General features: G+C 36.3%; 1 protein-coding gene across 22 annotated transcripts in view; it reads left to right on the top strand.

The window, feature by feature from the left end:
- The window catches only part of TENM1 (teneurin transmembrane protein 1), a 793,032-nt gene that overhangs the window by 543,960 nt on the left and 230,029 nt on the right, over positions 1–19,043 (top strand). For 21 of the 22 annotated variants that reach the window (XM_085571039.1, XM_077786535.2, XM_085571036.1 and 18 more), the window contains one exon: positions 15,751–16,029. In XM_085571039.1, the coding sequence (XP_085427165.1) occupies positions 15,813–16,029 (217 nt within the window). In that variant the 5' untranslated portion in view covers positions 15,751–15,812. Of the gene's footprint in view, positions 1–870; positions 894–15,750; positions 16,030–19,043 lie in introns of those variants that run through there. The other variant, XM_085571043.1, reaches the window with a different exon arrangement.

Raw genomic sequence — 19,043 nt, 5'->3', positions numbered from 1 at the left:
AAACATCTGCACAACTTGTTCAATCTGTTAACTGTATGTTCATCCAAGCTTAACTGACAAGTAAAATGTACCACATAATATTGGACTATGAGGATGACCTTTGCTAATAAGGCAGTTACATCATATTTGATGTGAACCAAGCTACTTCTAATGAAATGGTGGTTTGAAATGGCTCTGTGCTATTTAGTCTTATTACTGTCAGGTAGATAAAGGAGAAGGCATATTTTCTTGAAGTGTATTGAATTTTTTCTTGAAAATGTTTCATAAAAAGTAATTCCAATAATAGGTAATATGGGAAGAATTTTTTGATGGGCGCTAATGTTATTTTTAAATTCAGGCTTGATAGCTCACTTAATGATCTTGGCTAAATATTGTATTAGATGTAGCAGAGATGTTTGTTTCCATTGCCAAAATCATAGGTTTAGTGTCTTACAAGGAAATATTTTATCAAAATGCTCTGTATTCAGTTATCCATTTGTGGATTAAGCACACCGAGCTGCTGGAAAACACTGTGGTAGTCCAGAGTTCACAACCTTAATCTGATTAGGCTTTTCTGATTATTAACTTGGACTCCTTCATTTATTTATTTTAAATCCAGGAGACTTTAACTTCTCAGGAATCTGTGCATCTCTGCTGAGATAAACCTAATCCTGCTAAAATAACTCTGAATTACAAAATCTAAACCAACTGTGGAGTTCACTGCTTAATGTGACTTAATCAGAAATATCTTTAATGGGTTGGGAATATAAAGGTCTGGATACTGAACTGAAAAACCTGACAGAAGAACTGTTCTTTATTTCTTCAGTTTATGTTTTTAGAAAAAATACAGACCTGAGAAAAAGGACTACATGATACAGGCTGTGCAGTGCCAATATCCCCACGTTGCTGACCCTGTGAGTGAGAATTGGCAGTGAAATTTCTTCATATTTTGCTATCATTACTTAGACTTTTTCTCAATCAATCCTTGTTTTCTGAGCAGGATACTTCTCTTGGGCAGAATGCTTCACTTTTTACATGATCTTTTAAGAAATATATTTATTATTGCCTTTTACCTTTTTTTTTTTAATTTGAGTATTAGTATCTCTTAGCTAAAATCCAAACTAATATCTTTCAATTCAGCCACACAGATCACTAAATGTGTTGCTTTCTTATCCTGTTATTGCAGGAAATGCACACATTTATCTTAATGGTTTACTTTTTATTATGAACACCAGTATCTGGCAGATCTGTTTCCTATTTTCATGTACTACTGAAAATGTATTCTGTGATGTTTGGGTTGTTTTGCTATAAAAAGTCATTTGATCATTATTAAATATTCATTGAGCATTTTTTGTAACCATTTGACTTGGAAAATGATCAGACTAGATTAGCAAGTTGAAATTTGGTAGATAAACACAAGGTACTCATTAATTTAAATCTTTAACTTTCAGTAAATATGATCATGTTGATTACATTCTAAATTCAGCCAAGATATTTATGATAAAGGAATGAAATTTCTCATGTTTTCTTTTATGTTTAAACTCATCAGGGAGATAAATTTACCTGGTGTTTTGGTCAACTGATTAATTTGTGATCAGTGTGCACCAATATTTGAATGCTATTGAAGAAAAGTAATGAATACTTAAATCACTGTTTAAGATTTTGTGTGCCATGCACTTTCACTTAAGTATTGACTTGACTCTTCCTTTCATTCTACTGAATAGATCAAGGAGGATTTTTATTTCCAAACTCACCTAATAGTTTGTTATCTGAATTACTTCTGAACCCTAATATGTCCTAAGTTGAATTAAAGCCAAATTATTGAAGTAGTTTATCCTCAAAACATCTGTGGTTGTAAAATGGAACTTCTCAAGCTGCTAATAAGACTTTTTTTTTCAGTGTTTCTCCCAGTGTAGTGGTTCTCTTCTTTGAACTGCAGAGCAGAAATCACCAGATTACATTGCTAAATCCATGAAGTTTGTGTTTAAACTCATTTATGCTACTGTGTATTGCAGCAGCTCCCATTGAGTTTTAGAGGAATACATGTGAATTTTTAGAAGTAATTCAGATTTAGAAGAATGTGTGTTCCCACCCTAGAAAATAAAAAAAAAAAAAAAAAAAAAATCAGAAAAGTATTTCTAATTTTAAAAGTCAATGAAGTGGTGAGGATTGCAGCTCCAGCAGTTTCACTGTATTTGCTCAGAATTCACATTAAAACGTTTAAGTGGATAATATTGAGGATGACCTTAATTCTGTAACTTTTCAGTTTTTCAATCTTAATGAGCTAATTTTTCCAAAGTAAATTACAAAACTCTAAGACAGCATTCATAATTCTACAGGATGGTGTCTGGTTAGTGCAGCCACAAATTGTGTTTTCTCTGTAATGTATAAAAATTACTCTTGTTCCCTACTAAAGTAGAAAATACTTTATTTGTTCATTTCTTGGTTTTGCTGATGCACTGGTGTTGCAATGTCGTGAACACTACCAACTTCCTCGACACTATATTTAAGCAGGAGATTTAGGATTGCCATTTGAAAGAACAAAAGACCTTGGTAATTTACAAGGTTTTACAAGACTTCTGGTACTTAATTTGACAAAAAAAGTTTCACAAGGGCTAAAGACAAACCGTGCTTCTAAAGAGAAACCAGTTTTAGGTGTTAAACGAGAAGGTTTCACAGAAAGTCACGCACATGGATGTGTTGTTGAAAGCTGGCTTTTCAAATGTAGGGTTTAAGAAAAAAATGCTTGGGCTGTGGAACTGACCTTGGAGATCAATTGAAATAAAGGTGTTGAAGAATAATAAATGTGTTAGGAATTAAAAGCAACACAACTTTTTAAAGTAGTCCTAATTAAACTGGGGGAAATCAAAATATAAATACTTCTGTGTTCTTCTGTCAGAGATAACCCACTGGCCATCATGGTATTGAATTTAGTAATACCTGCAAATGGTTCTGGTGAGCCTTGGAATTCTTGGTCCAGTTTTCTATGTGTGCTCATCCTTAAATTGATTTAAAGTAATTGAGTGGTGTAATTAATGACTAGGCAAAAATATTGGTTACATAAAACTTGGTATGCCAATAGCTTAATTTTTTTGGTTGGTTTTTGCTTTCTATTTTTTTTCTTTTCTATTAACTGCAGAAATAAAATTGAAACTAATTCTCTTTTCTCTTAATCTGCTTTTTTCCTTCCTCCAATTATTCAGCAATTTCCAGTAACAAGTTCACTGTTTTCTTTCTTTTTTTTTTTTTTAATGATGCTTGTTCTGTTATGCTCATTCAATGATCCAGTCCCTAAAATGGGAATGGATCAGCTAATAGAGATCAGCTGAAGCCACTCGTGACTGCTCCCCTATCAAGTGCTCCAACTGGGATGTCACCCTGTGGACAGATTCTGCTGTTCTCAGAAAAGCCCCTATAGGACCAGAATGAACCAGAGTCACTTCATTTCTGTCCTTGGTTGTCTGGCAGCAGCATCACCCCATGTAATTTAAGGTTGACTGTTCTAAGAATTATGTGTAGGAGTAGGAACAGGAGTTAGATTTATATTTAACTGTGATTATGTCTTCAATCCTGATGAAAACAGCTGAAAGTCTATTAATAATGTTTGGGAATTGTTGTAAATTAAATGACCAATAGGCCTTTTGTTGATGATTTTGGTATCAAATTTTCCTACTAGTGTTTATAATTTAGACTCCAGATTTGAGTTCCTTGTAACTTTATAAGGATATGATATAGAAATATAAATAGACTCTGTGTGTGGAAGGAATTTCTGATTTTTCTAGGAGGTAAAAATTTTGCATAGTTTAAAATTCTTCTGCTTGCAGTATGCTTGAAGCCAGAAGTTTTACATGTGTTTGTAAAAACCACAGACAAATACCACCACTCCAGAGCAAAGTGCTTAATAAGTGATTATGTCAGAGCTTATGCTCTGGGAGTATCTTGTCCTTGTATGAAGAGGATCACACTGTGCAGCTACAGTAATTTAGGTGGTGTTGGGGGTTGTTTTTCGTTTGGTTTGGATGTGGTTTTTTGTTGTGGTTGGTTGGTTAGCTGGGCTTTTTGTTTCATCTTGAACAGTAAAGTTTTTATTTCTTAATTTCACAGGCTGCTGTAGGTACACATGAAGCTGTGTTTTATTTGGTCTGCTTAAGAGGAATTGGTGCAGACATTTCTTGCGTCTTTTTTTTATGGAGATCCTATCCTTACTTCACAGTGAATTCCACAAAGATCTTAAACTGGTCTTTGACTGTATGCAGAGATTTCTTTAACTACAGAACAAGAAATTATTGTCTCATTTCGTTTTGAATGTTGGGTACTTCCCATTTTCAGTGTAGTGTAATAGCAGAAAAGCAGACATAAGCTTTTAAGAGAACAATGATCTTCACAAGGTTAATGTATGCTTCCAGCCCATCTCTGGTGCACGTCTCCATTTACAACAGAGTGCTGGTAAAATGGTAGCATTTAGGAAGGTATCCTTAGGCTATGCAACTTTTCTTCTTCTATAAGAAGAATAAGAGCACTTATATTAATATGAGTCATCTTTAATAACAGTTGACATAAACCGTGTCATATAACAAATTACTGAACCTTGGAGCTCCTTTACACCTAAAAGCACTGAAATGTGTATTTAGAATTGCCTCCAGATGAGCAATGATGCCAAATGCTTTTTAGTGGAGCTTATTTAGGTGGCTACTTGCGATATGAATTGTGTGTAAATAATGATTTTCATGGTCTTCTTTTGTCTCTAAACTTTCTTAATTGTAAAAATATTCTAAATGCTCTGTGAAGCTCTATGGCACAATTTTCTTCAGAATTATATTTATCATTCAGCATCATGTTCACAAATCCTTCCCTGCTGATTTGCTCTCTTGTGCAGATCAGCACTGGCTTGTCACAGCTGCATTTTTCTGCCCCCCCCCCCCCCAGCATCTTGTGCATGTAAACCAAAGCACAGTTGAGATACCTGTTCTGGGAATGTCTCCTTTCATTACCAACCTGCCCATAGATGAAGACAGACCAGAAATGCAGGTTGCTTCACAGAGCAGGGAGGAAAGATGGGGACTGTTTCAGGGTATTGTCATTCTGCACAGAGTCACAGTGTGGCACACAGTGAGTGAGTGGGAGTGGCAGATTTCTTCCTGATCTTTTACATGATCATATCTTTGGGCAAAATGCAGCAACCAATAACCAGATTCTGCTGGCAGTGTCCTTGCAGCTTTGAGAGTTTTTGGATAGTAACAAAAAGTTGCAAACTAGGATATGAAATGGGAGATGAGAGTTAACACTCGTCCTCAACTGAAAGCAAATTTTTGGAAAAAATGAAATCACTAGCACATGTGAAAGGCAGGTGCCCATTTCATAACCTCAGTATGTGGATGTATTTGATGTGGGAGAATATAAAAGAGGATATCCACTGAACCAAACATAACGCAATTCATCCATAGGTTAAAGAAAGGTCATTTTCTTGCTTTGTTGGCTGGAAAGAGACAGCAGAGCTCTAACATATAATTGTGCTCCGTGACAATAAAAGGAGTCTTTTGGTGCTTTGGGAAAGCAAAGTGACATTTTCCTTGCTCATGAGAGAAACACAGCTTCACATTAAAGGTACACTACAGTGCTCCCAATGTAAATAGAATTAGCAGGGGCAAAATTGTTATCTACAAGGATAATGATTCTATTTTTTAAATGCAGCTAGTATAGAAGATATGTGTGCCTGTGTGTGTACACATATATAAAAGCCACAGACATGAGTCACATTTTAATCTTATCCTTCTCTTTCTCCTTGCTGTGACTTCTTAGCTGAGCTAAAAGGAGTCATTGTACAGGTGCTAAGGAGACACTGTTCTTGCCAAGTAGGGTGGTAGTAGTGGTAGTAACATATTTGATGTAGAAGAGCTTAAGTAGCTAAGAATTTTGAGCACTTAATTGAAAAACAGAAATGTGACGAGGTTTAATTTTTCCAATTTTATGTACCCGTGGTGTGGTTGTAGTCACACTGTTCTGCCTTGGCAGTCACTGGGGTTCAGAAGCTGTTGATTTTTTCTGAAGGTTCCTCTTCCTGCCAACACTCAAATAGAAGAATAGGACCACTTGATTTCTACACACCTCTGTTTAGCTTCTTGCTTAGTGGGAAGAAAAAGTTGCAGCAAAGTCCCATTTACGAACTGGAATTTATTGCAGAATACCAATTTCCAAAAAGAAAATGGCTGCTTCAATCCCTCTTGAAAACTATTTTGGGGATAGTGCAACCTAAACTAGGAGAAAGGCCAGTATCTGTACCAGAAGTACTTACACTGAAAGAAGGCATGGGCAAACAGCTCTACCAACAGTAAAAAAAAAACCAAAAACAAAAAAAATTAGTATTTCAGAGACTGATGGTAAGAGCAGGGAGATTATTTTAACTGCAGTTTACCATGTTAGAATTTTTTAAATGTAAAATCAATGCCTCCCTGTTTGTGTATTTCTATAGAAAACACTGTTTCCTTATTTTTTTGGAAAAATAGCTCACAAAGATGTAGTCAAGAAGCTACTAGTTAGTTAATGGAAGTGCAAAAACAGTGATGCTAATAGGCAGAATATGTTAACCTGCGAATAATGCTTAAACAATAATTATCTTTGCTGTTCTGAAGTCTAAAATAAAAAAAGAAGGCCTGGCTATAAAAGGCAATAGGCTTCCACAAACACACTAAAGGCATGTTTGTATTTGTAGTCTGTTGCATTCCCAGATGTAGCTGGGCCTTTGGGAATACAGCTGGGAAACATCCTCATTCTGCAGTGCCAGCCCTACCTGCATTTTCTTTGTAGAGTGCTAAAGAAAATGGTATAATCAATTTGCAAAAACTGATGTTTTGGATGGACAGCTTAAAATAATCTCTGTCAAGGCTTCACAGACTGGTGAAAATGGATGGATGCATAATGTACTTCCAGTTTGCACTGCAGAAGACTCTTGATGCTTGCAGGAGAAATTTCCAGCAAACATTCATTACAAAGGTTTCTCTATTGAAATGAGAACAAAGATTCCACTAAAAAGATCTCAAAGGATTCAGATGTACCTTTTCATAGGTGACATGCTGATACACGCTAGTTCTCAAGGGGTTGCATCAAGGCATAAATCAGCAGTAATTTCAACTCTGCAAGATCATAGCACTATCATGAACAGAAAGAAAATCAATCTGACACCAGCTCAAATAATAGCAGTTCTGGGAGTCACAGGATATAGAACAAGTCTACTGGGAGGGTCTGCTTGTCAGAACAATGGCACTTGAAGACACTGAATACTTTGACAGACATCAAAGCAAGAAGAAAAGGAACAGAAAGATCACTTCTCAGGCATGATGGTGTCACTCACACAAATAGCAATTGGAGTGATGCTTTAGATGAAGGTGAAGCAGATGTTGGTCCTGTGGTCAGGCAGTAGTCAGATCTTCCAGCAAAAAGTACTTGAAATGCTTGAAAAGCTTTTCAAGTTTTAACTTCATGGGTGATGTCAGAACTGCATAATACTTGATGGTGTTTCTTCCCAGAGTTAGAAGAACTTAAGTTAAGAAAGCTATTTTGGAAAAGACCGAAAGGTTCATTTTCTGTGTGCAGTTCTTCACACTGCTGTGATAACTTAATTGAGACTTTTGTAGGACACTAAGCTATAGATCTTATGCCTTCTGTAAGTGCGCCATTGTTGTGAGCCTCCGGTGGAAGTAGAACAAGTTACTGAATCAGTGCTGCAATCCTACAATATGGGAAAAAGTAAAAAGGTAATGAATCAAGGTAATTAATAAAAAGGTAATGAACAAGCCACATCAAATCTGAGAAGTGGACAATGCTCAAGAGATTCTGATAATATTTAAGATAATGTGTTCTGTTAGGAATCTTCACCTGGTGATGGGGAGTTGGTGGGGGAGCTGGTGTCAGCATTTTATTTCAGAGGTTTCTAATAGGTGTTTTTTTTTGATTTTGCAAAGGGAAATGAAAATTGCTAAGGCCCAATGAGATCTATCACAACAACTATAATGCCCAGAGGGGAAAAAAATCTACCAGGAAAATTTGTTTACGGCAATGTCAACTGATGAAATCTTTTGTCTCATCAAATGTGACGATAATGGGACTTGTTCATATGCTTTGGTAGTCTGTAAATACTCTGGTGAATGTCTAGTTTGCTTAAAAAAGACTTCCATTATTCTAATTAAAAACAGGGGAAGTGAACATGAATTAAAAATCGTCAGCTGAATGTTTTTAAACACGATTGCCAAGGCATCCTGGTATCAGTGAAAATCTAATACTTGAACTGTGGTTTAGATGTTCCATGGTATCCATGTGTTGTAAATTATTCTCATATGCTAAGTTTATTGTGATACAAAATTGAAATTAGTGTCTCAAAAAATTAATAGTATCTATACAGAACATGTAATTTTCAATTTTTGTAATCTCTGAGCAGCTAAACCTGATTTTAACAATTGCTTTTTTGCTAATTAAGCCTTACTGGGTCTTCTTAATTGGGCACACAGTTGGAAAAGAGACAATAATTATCTCAATTTGATGGCTATGCCAATTTGCATTATCAAAAAATAACCAAAGCACATTCAGTTTTCTTGTCACATACAAATGCTACTTGCCAAGCGCCAGTGTATTTTAAGAGTGTGCTAGTTACTCCTAGATGAAACCAACATTCCATTTTTCCTACCTGCATATGCACATGTACACCTCACTATTGTATTATTGCTAGATAAATTAGAGCAGTGTAGATATGTATATATAAACACATACAGATATAGATATAAATATTTTTATTGTGTTTGCCTCTTTAGTTCAGAAGACACCAGTACTCAACTGTATTTTCATAGAACTCAACTACTAAGTAGAGTATTCTAATTTTAGGTCCCTACAATGCAAAAATACGCTCTTGTCAACAAAGCAGTAATTACAACAGTGGAGAACAAGCTGAGCTTCCACTGGCAAGCATTTCAACACTTCATGTGGATATGTTTAGTATAAGGAAATGCCTGGGGTTATTGGAAATTACCTGTACAGTCCGAGGGAGCTTAGTTGTCCCAGGCATTCTTGAGTGTGAGGGGGAACATTTCTTCAGTTCTATTATCTTCTTAAAATATCTTTTACTAAGAAACTTACAGCTTTGACCACACTTCCACCTTGGAGGAAAAAAGCGGTTCTGGGAGATCCGTACTGAAATATGTATTCCTGTAGTGTCAAACTACTCTCATATAGGCCAGATTTCCTTCCTCTCTTTTGTTTTATTGTTCTTACCATACAGTTAGGAATTAAGCTGAAAGGCAATAAAGTACTTAACCATGTGTTAGGGACCACATCTGTAGATATTAAGCACTTGGCTAGTTTTACTTAAGCCCAGACTTTTTCATGTTCTTTAGCATTCTTAGTTGAAGTGTTGAGATGGTAGGAGACCGTTCACAGAGTTTCCATTTTTTTAAATGAAAAAATGTTCACACTATGAATTATTCTGCAATATAATTAGGAATTTCCTAATATATTTTAGGAAATTCTAAATTAGGAATTTCCTGTATTTCCTAAAGTACAGCTCTTCAGAAAGTCTTTGTTCTCCAAAGATACTCTGAGCCCACCCAGGCTGTATCACCCTGAATCCTGAATGTACTTTGTACCACAGAAGTAGAACTTGAGCTTTTGTCCTTGAATCTCAGTAACATCAGATGATGAGTTTCCAAAAGAAAACATTAGGGACTGTGTGATTCTTACAGTCAGTGGCAGTTCTCCAAGTAAAGTGAAGGGCACGTGTTGGACAAGAATTCTGTAGCACAGTTGAGTAGCTGACATAACGTATGTTTTTAAGATCACTTTCAGTCTTGCCATATGCCACAAAACACTGCAACAACCTGTCTTCTCAATTTTATTCTGCAGTGTTTGCTCTCTGAAACTTGAGATGTAATGGACAATACTTTGAATTACTAGAATTAAATTAGGGTTTGACTAATTTTAAATTAAGATCATTAAATGTGAAAGTGAACCTTATTCTGCTTGCATCTATCACAATGACATATAAATGTATGAGCCAGTGTAATCCATCCAAAAGTTAAAAGAGCACATTCTTTAGGGAGTATGTTAAACGCATAGCATGGCCCTGAAATATCTGATTTAGAACGATATGTGAAAAAAAACATATTTAAAGATTGTCATCTTTTATCTGTGCATCTGTTCTTAAGAGGTGCTATGTAGTCCACCTGCAGGAATAACACAATGTCTCAGCATTTTGCAGTCTCACTCATTCCCTGAAAAACACTGGACATGTTGTACCTACTGATCCATATATCCTTATGTCATTTTCAGATCTCTTTTGATGTGTTAATACTTCATGAACCATAGAAAATTTTCATATCAATTTTGGTAGGGTTTGTTTGTTTTTTCAGTTCTGTTTCTTCAGTCTATCTTCTAGGGATTGCATTCTTTCTTGTTTTTAGTATGAGCTTTTTCCTTCCATTGAAAAGTATTATCTGCTTCCATCCTCCAGACTTAGGCAGATTTTATGTATTTCTTCATAATATCTAATTTTGTGTATCACATAGAAATATAATTTCTTCCTCCTCTAATGCTGCTCAGCTCCTTTAGCTGATATCTTCCTTGCTGTGTTCTGTAAGACTGAATTTAAAGGGACTTTGTTTAAAATCTCTAGACAAATATTTGAGGGGTAAATTTTTTGAAGGTACATACAAGGTCGGAATGTTTTTACTTTTCTTCTTGGTATTGCATTTCTCAAAGGTTTAAATCAAGAGTGTTTGCTCTGTTTTACCTTTCATATTTTACAGTTTTGTATTTCAGAAAGACCTGCAGAATAAAGGTGCTGTTCTTTTTGCCTTCAGCAGTCCAGAGCTGATATTGCTGCTTAGCAGTTCATTTTCAGAAACTACTGGGCTGAAAAGGCAATAAGCAAACGGTAGCTTTCAGATAAGGGTTATGTGTGGAAAGAAAAGAAATATGGGAGAGAGAGAGAGAGCACAGTTCCCTGATTATATTTTAGCATTATAATTGCAATTACATTTTAATTCTAAATAGTGTAGGACATCTGAGTATTAAACATAATGATTAGCTGAGGCCAACAAAGGTTACACTTTTTCATGTTTTTGATCTTGTGCGCTTCTGGAGGACCCTGTTCAGCTACATGATACTCATTAGCAACTGTAACCTGACCTGTCTAAATAATTCTGGACTTACTGGAAACCAACTGGGTATGCCACTGGTGATTTGATGGGGCTGATGGTGGGTAATCACTACAGAAATTTGTTCATTAGAGGGGCACCCTATCAGAGCAGCCTATTAAGAATTTATAAAAAGCACTCTTACAGTAACGTGATCTCTGGAGCACAGCTTTATTGGAGTGCAGAGCCTCTGTGCAGTGTAAATGCACAGGGTGAGTTTTGTTCTGAAATCCCCATTGCTGGGCACAGCAAACAGCCTCAGCCCAGCCTTTCTCATAACCATTTACACCAACCTTACTGAGCTCTGGAGCAGGAAGGATGATCTGAGCAGAACAGGGAAGTAGGGGGCTGAGGGAAGAGGGTCTTGATGTAAGTGAAAGATGAAAATAGTTTCTAGTAACATGTACAATGTTCACTTAGGAGGTTGCACAAATCATACATAAAATTCCTGTGTATGTCTGCGTCAGTTCCATTACTTCCAGAGTGGTATTTTCCTATCCAATAGAACTTTTTGCAAGGATATTTCATTGTGAATTTAAGTTACTATTCATTCTTCTACGAAATTGACTGTAAGATGCATATGATATCTATTTTAAAATATGGTTCAGAATTTCCTGCTATTCAGTGTCTAAATATATATATTTCACATACTTATATGTCTATGTATATAATGAACACATAATATTTTGTATTGTATTTTTATTACATATTTTGTGAAACCTTTCAATAACAGAGCAATGATGGAAAGGGCAAAAAAGTGCTACTTGTAAGAAGGAGAGCATTAGACACTTATAGAAAGGTCACTTACAGGAACTGTAAGCTTTTATGAGACTTTATCATTTTGCTGACAAGGTCAACTTGATATTGATTGGCTGGGTGTTCTCTTTAGCTACTTGGGGGCCAGTTATTTGAAGAAGCCTGTGTTAACATCCAGGCAATATTCTTCATACTCCTGCCCTATTTCAGCATTTTGAGTTGCTTACTGTATTGTGTTTCTCCAAACAAAATATGAAATAAAGTTCAAGTATTTGATTGCCAGTGTTTAAATTCAGGTTATCGTACCATACCATCATTTGTTAAATTTAACTGAATCTCTTACTGTAGAAAAGCTTGAATATTTGATCTGTTTTAAATCATGTGTTTCTGATGCATTAAAACTTTTTTTTTTTTTATGAAAAATTTTCTGAAGTATTTTTCCTGTTCTTGAAAATTATTTATTGCCTGCACTCATATCAGGCCTGGATGGCTGTGGGTTTATGAGACACTAATGCCCTAAGCAAAAATAAAGGAACAACAAGCTTGGTCCCTGTGTGAAAGGAAGCTAAAGCATCCTGTCACATTCCATGCTCTGGTGCTGTATCTTTAGTCCTTGTGTGAGCCTTTAGTGCTGCTGCTGAGTTTTCAAAGGCTGTGGTAAAATCGGGTTGTCATGGGGAGGGAAGAGCTGGGCAGGTGAGCTGAAGGTTTTCTTCCTTAATTTGAAAGAGTAGGTGAGTTGGGATGTGTCTGCATTACATCTGTGTCCATACCCTTCCACCACAGAGAGTATAAAACTTCATGCTGGGTCTCTCTGGTCTGTGCAGAGTGCACTGAAGGCAATTGGGATTCCAGCCTGGTGCTGATGTGGCTTGGTGGTCAGAACTACCATGGGGAAAGCTGAGCTGTGGCCAACACGTGTGCCGGGGCCTTGCCCCCAGCTCCTGCAAATGTGGGCACAGGCAGCAATGGCAGCAATAGCATCCCTGAACTGGGCCAGTGCAGTGTTGGGATATTCAGAAGTTGGCCATATTTTTTAATTATCTTTGTCTTCATATAACAAGGCATAAGAAAAATATAGCTTTTAAGGGTGTATTTCATTAGTTTAAAATTGAAAAAATGTGCATCCTTTACATAAGAAGGCAGCACAATGAAAGTACTGCACTGAAAGGGAATGTAATTAATATCAATTGCTTACATTAAATTATTTCATCTGTCTACTGCCTTGGTTAAGATCATTAAATATATTCCTGCAGTTGTCACAAACTTAAGACTTAGGTTATTAAACCTTGTTTTAAAAGAATACAGATAAATCTTCCTTAAGTTGTTGTTTACTGCAACTTAAGTTTTACAGGTCTCTGTGCATCCTAATAATGTTTTATTAGTTGTTTAAAAAAAATCACTTGAAACTTCCCACAAAATAGATGCACAGCACCTTTTAGGGGGAATTTCTGTGTTTTGGTTTTGTGGGGGTTTTTGTTTGTTTGAGTAATGAGCCAAATTTGTCAGATTGATGGTTTTGCACTTTAGAAAGCAGGATGCAGTGCCTGTGTCCGAGGCTGCTTGCACTTGTTGCCTTCCTGGCAAAATTTATTTCTTCTCTACTGCATCTTCTTAATAGAGGCCCTTAATTTCTCCTTGTTTTCCTCTGGCTTTTGTAGCTTTGTCTCCATTTATTCTGTCAGACAGGATATATTGGAAGGCTTTTTCCTGTCAGTAACTATTTCTACAGAGTCGTCAGTTCATCTTTTAAGCCAATTCTGTGCTTGCAAGTCACGGCCCCTTTGCGTTCTTCTGTCGCTATTAAAGCAACTCATAGAACAAGCATTGGACTTAGGCAATAATAGGCAATCTTGGGAAATAACAGTAAATTATTTAAGCAAATAGCTTTGGAAAAGCAAGTATTACTTAGTAGGAACTTGGACAGGAGCATCTTATCACCAGCTGGGTACAGTGTAGTCAACCCACTGCACAAGTCCTCTGTTCAGGGATGCTGCCCCATGACATGCCATCAGCTGGCCTTGCTGTCCGGCAGCTCCTTGGTTCATAGTTTCCATTCTGTCTCTCTCAAAGAGATTTTTTATTGACTTAGGTGCTTTCAAGCCCACTTTGAGTAGGAGATGTGAGTTGTTTTTTGTTTGGGGTTTTTTTGATAGTAGGGCTCTTTATCCAGGTGCCATTAGTTTCTGAAGGACTTTTCTGTGTCAGGTTAAAGGGCTGGATATAACTCCCTGAGATTTAGTGTTTCAAGCCAAGACATGCCTTCAGTCTCTTTCCCCAGATAACCTCCTGAAACCTGGAAAAAGGAAAGAAAGCCAGGCATACACTCCACAGTGTTACTTCTGCTATAATGGTCTGTCTCACTTCTTCCCTTCGAGGGCTCTGAGGGCCTGCGTTTTGTTTTTCTGTTACAATGTTAGAAGCCTTATTCCCTCTTCATATCATGTGTAGTGTTTTCCACTCCTGCTCAGGAAATTGATCCTTTCAAAAGTATTGGAAGGATACATAAGCAGGAGATGGAGTTCTGGAGCACCATGCAGTACCACCAGGTGTCTCAGACCTTCAGACAGTTTCAGAAGTTTGACATCTCTTTAGCTTTCTTTGGGATCTTTATGTTTACTTTTTGTGTGTTTTCAGTTTTTCTGTTTTGTTTTTGGAGATTCTGGTTTTTTGCTTGAAGCTGGCAGTATGTGGGGTTAAAGTCCTTGTGGCAGATGGGAAATGGGCCGATATCAAACGGAGTATTAAACTTATTTCCATCTGACCTTAAAATCATGAAGAAGCTGTGAGAAATTGCTTTCTAATTAAGCAAAATCTCTTTGAATTTCCATGGGGGGTCTTTTTGTCTTCTAGAAATAATATTTACAGGCACCATTTTTGTTACATTTGTTTTTCTAAGTTATTAATATCTGCTGATCTAAAAAGAAAACAACAAAAACAACCAAACTGAACATAGTTTCAGTTTGTGAGCCATGCTGCTGTAAAAGCTGTGCCCTGTTATTTCATCCCAGAGTTTGTCTTAAATTTAGTGATGGAAACAGCTTGACGAAGGGAAGGATATAGGACAAGTGCCCCAGTTGCACTTGCAGCTGCAGTGCATGTGATTTTAAGGTTATTGGATTTGAATATCATTATACAAATACATACACAAAACTCAAGATGCAGTTTGGAAGCTTCCACTGAGGATTTATATAAGCCCCTGCGTGGGCAAAAATTTAGATGGGAGATGAAGGCGAAGAAAAGGGGTTGTACTCCAGGGTAGAAGTTTCTTCCTGTTGAAATGTCCTCAAAATCTAAAAGGAAATGGTGTTTTCTGAAGCATTTCCTGCTCTTCTGGAGTAACAATGTGATATGCTTTTGTTTTTAAAAAATTTGGTGGTTTTCTAACGTCTGTCTCTCATTCTTGATTAGATGTAATTCTCACAGGAGAATACTTAAAAAGAGTGATCTTTCTGCTTTCTAGACTTCATATTTTAAAATATATAAAATGTTATTTTCTCTTAAGATGAATATGCATCCTTTAAAGAAATAGTAACTGTTCCATCTTAGCTTTGATATCAAATATAAGTTGTTGTAATATATTTTACATATAAGATATAGTTATTGCTTGGATTGCTTATAGGACAGTGCTTAAGATTTGGCTTTGATTTTTTCCTTCAAGTTATTTTAATTCTATTTTTAAAAGCCCAAACAGTAAAATATGATGTGTTCAGTTTCTTTCCTGGATTAAAGTGATATTAATGAAATTTAGTTGGTTTATAGAAATAAAAAATGGACCTTTTTAACCTATAAGTATATAATACATGTGAAATTAATTATTATTGTTGTTTTTTCCTAGGACTGTTTCCTTAAGGTGTTCCAGCTGCTTGTTTTCATGACTTTGAGCCTATTTAATCAGAGATGGAGCAGATGGACTGCAAACCCTACCAGCCACTGTCAAAAGTTAAACATGAGGTGGATCTAACCTACACAAGCTCTTCAGATGAAAGTGAAGATGGTGGAAAGCAAAGGCAATCTTATGACTCAAGAGAAACTCTGAATGAATATAGCCAAGAGTTAAGACTTAACTATAACAGTCATAGCAGAAAAAGAAAAGCCATTGACCAGTCCACACAAGGTAAATAATTTATCTACTAATTATGATTATTACTTCCTGATTATGCACAATGAAACAATATCAGGAGTTGAGCAAACATTTTGTTCTCAAAGGCTCATAGTGTCAACCCACTTTTTACCTAGTTTTAATGATACTGTAATATCAGAAATTTAGGATTTTTTTTAATTGAAGAGAAAGTGGTTTTTAGCAGGATGGACTGACTGGTATTCTAGAAATAATCACATACTAGCTACAGACAAATATTTTCTTTAGTAGGAGCTACTCTTCTTGGTAATGTTGAGTGATTAATTATTTACTGCCTTTGCATATGTTGGGTGAATTTTGCTATAAAATCAACATTAAGGCTGCAGGCTATCTCTGCATGTGCTTACAAAGCCTGTGAATTAATTCAGATACAACAATTCTCTTAACATTTCTAATCATATAAATAATCGAGTAATTTAAAAACTGAAGTTAATTAGAGTATTGTAAGAAAAAAAACCCAAGAGTTAAGTTTCTGTTTTAGCCTTTTACATGATTAGGACAAATATTTGAACAGTGATGATAGTTAAACTAAGGTTAGGAAAAGCTTCTTTTTGATTAGAGACAGAAGCTAAAGACTATGACTAAAGAAATTGAAGGAATGAGCAGAGTTTACTGCAGCATTTCCCGACAGACTCTGTAAACCCACATACTGCATTTGTACACAATGAGCACAGAAGGGGCTTATCTGCTGCTTCCAGCTCTGTCCCCAGTCCAGGCAGGATGGTGGGACAGGGAGAATGTTTCTAGGAATCAGTGTGTCAGAAGCAATGAGAGTCCTGTCCCCTGAAAGGTAACAGCAGCAGGGTTCCAGGCCAGTCACTCCCTGCTCTTCAGGAAGGGGTTACATTGCATTAAAGTGTGGCTAGTACTTCTCAGCTAAAACTTAATGTTTATTTAAAAAAACTTAAGATTTATTTATTTTTATTTAAAAACAAATAAACCCAAAATCCTGAAACAAGCCACATCACATACACACCCTGCCCCCAAAGCCCTCACTGCTTACTCAGAAAAGACTTCTTCAATTTTCTGAAGATAAAAGTAATTATATTTTTCTACAAGGAAATGAAAAATAGGCTTTTTGAAGATGGAAAAATTGTCATCTCTGTGATGTGTAAATTAATGTGAAATTTGGAACAGCCATACCACATATCTGTTGCAGCATTTCTGGTTTTTTACTGCAGATATTCTGCTTCAAGCCCATAATATTGGTGTTGTCTGAAAGTACCTGTAATTCATGGGAATGGTAATACTTGGCTGCCTCCATCTGTGTGCATATATCCTTCCAAAGCGTTACAAATCTGCTATTTTTGGGAAGAAAAAGTCATAAACATAGATTTCAACAGAGGATTGTTTAGAAAACAGATTTGTTTGTTGTTTGACCTTATTTTGAACATGCTGTGAGAGTTTAATTAACTGAGATATGGCTGTATTGTTGTACCTCTGGATGGTGTGAACTTTCTTGTAGAGCAACTAAGGAGATCTTGTAGATCTTCGAGCAACTCCCTCATTGCTGTGGCTGTGGAAGCAAAACCCCAGCATGGACCTGGGCCCTGAGGAATGCCAGGTCTGCAGTCCTGTGCTGCTGTTGATATTCCTGTCAGCTGCAGCATCACTGGCTTGGGCATGTCTAAAAGGCTGGCAATCCCTACTGTAGGCATCAGAAACCAGCCTCTGTGTCATGTTGAGTTTATTCTTCCAGAACATTGCCTGTGAAAGCAATCACATTAATAATTTTGGAGAAATAGCTAAATTAATGTGCATTTCTGTAAGAAGTTGTCAGGCATGAATTTGGCTCAGTTATTCAGGAGTGACCTGTAAGGAATCAGTTATGTGCATGTGCAGACCAGAAAGTATTTTGCACTCATGTGGTATGATTATTTTCTTGAACGTGTATGCTCCAAGATTTTTCCATTCAAATTAATTTTATGAGATAATATATGAATTTTCAGATCTTCTATTTTTAAAACATTGGTATTTTTCTTTTTGGACTAAAGACAGTCTTTTGTTGCTTCAGACTGCAGGATGAGGCTTGATGTCCATGTTTCTAGAAAAATAACTTAAGCTTCTAAGGGTACTTTGTAAATATGCAGGGCAGCTCTTAAATATTTCCTTACCTCTTCCCTGAATTGTGTAGGTCAGTATATTATTATTTAACACTGTGTTATTCACCTCAAAACTTTTTTAAAATGTGCACTGATTTGTAAAGATGAAGTTGAACCTGTACTAAAATCACAGTTTCCTCTTGTCTTATGATAATGAATTCAGTTTGGAATAACTGCTACTGTAATTGCACTGACAAGTATATCCATTGGCTTCTCAGGAATTCATCCTGACATCTTTCTAGTCATTTAAATCATGCTTTTTCTCTGCTACAATTTGAATCTGAATATTTGGCCCGGCAAGCAACGCAGATTTGAAATACAAAACTGGTAGTGCTCAAAATTCAAAGAGGAAAAGACTTTGTAAAGCTGAGTGTGAAATTTCAGACTTCAGGCAGATAGGATTGCAATTTTAATGCAATCAAAGGATTTCCAAAAGGATCCCAGGTTTCACAGTGTGGGACCTGAAGTTCCTGGTGATTCCTGGGAGTTACTCAGTCAGCACCAGGAAAAAGGTTCAGGTTTGAACTATGAATCTGGATGAATCCATAAAACTGTAAATGGATTTTTTTAATCAAGTATTTTCTAAAATGCATAATCAGAATCTTTAACAAGATTTTTCTAGATGTTTGTCATATCCTAGGAATGTAGAAAAATAAATTAAAAAAGCAAAACCCCCACAGCACCCCCTTTTCAAAGGGGACTGTTCTGCAAGGAGTGCTGTACTATGCCAGTGCTGGAGGCTTGCATAAAATAATTTTACCTTTAAAGGCTGCTGGGGCATCAAAGTTTGCATCCCCAATTAGTGCCGTAATGCTCTTCTTTAGTGGCATAATACTCTTCTCTAGCTACAGCTGAAATAGTTCCCTGAGTGTGATGAATTATCAGAGT

Source organism: Lonchura striata, chromosome 4A (assembly GCF_050655825.1).
Source record: "Lonchura striata isolate lonStrDom1 chromosome 4A, ASM5065582v1, whole genome shotgun sequence".
NCBI lineage: Eukaryota > Metazoa > Chordata > Aves > Passeriformes > Estrildidae > Lonchura > Lonchura striata.
This window is presented reverse-complemented; position numbering and strand designations above follow the sequence as displayed.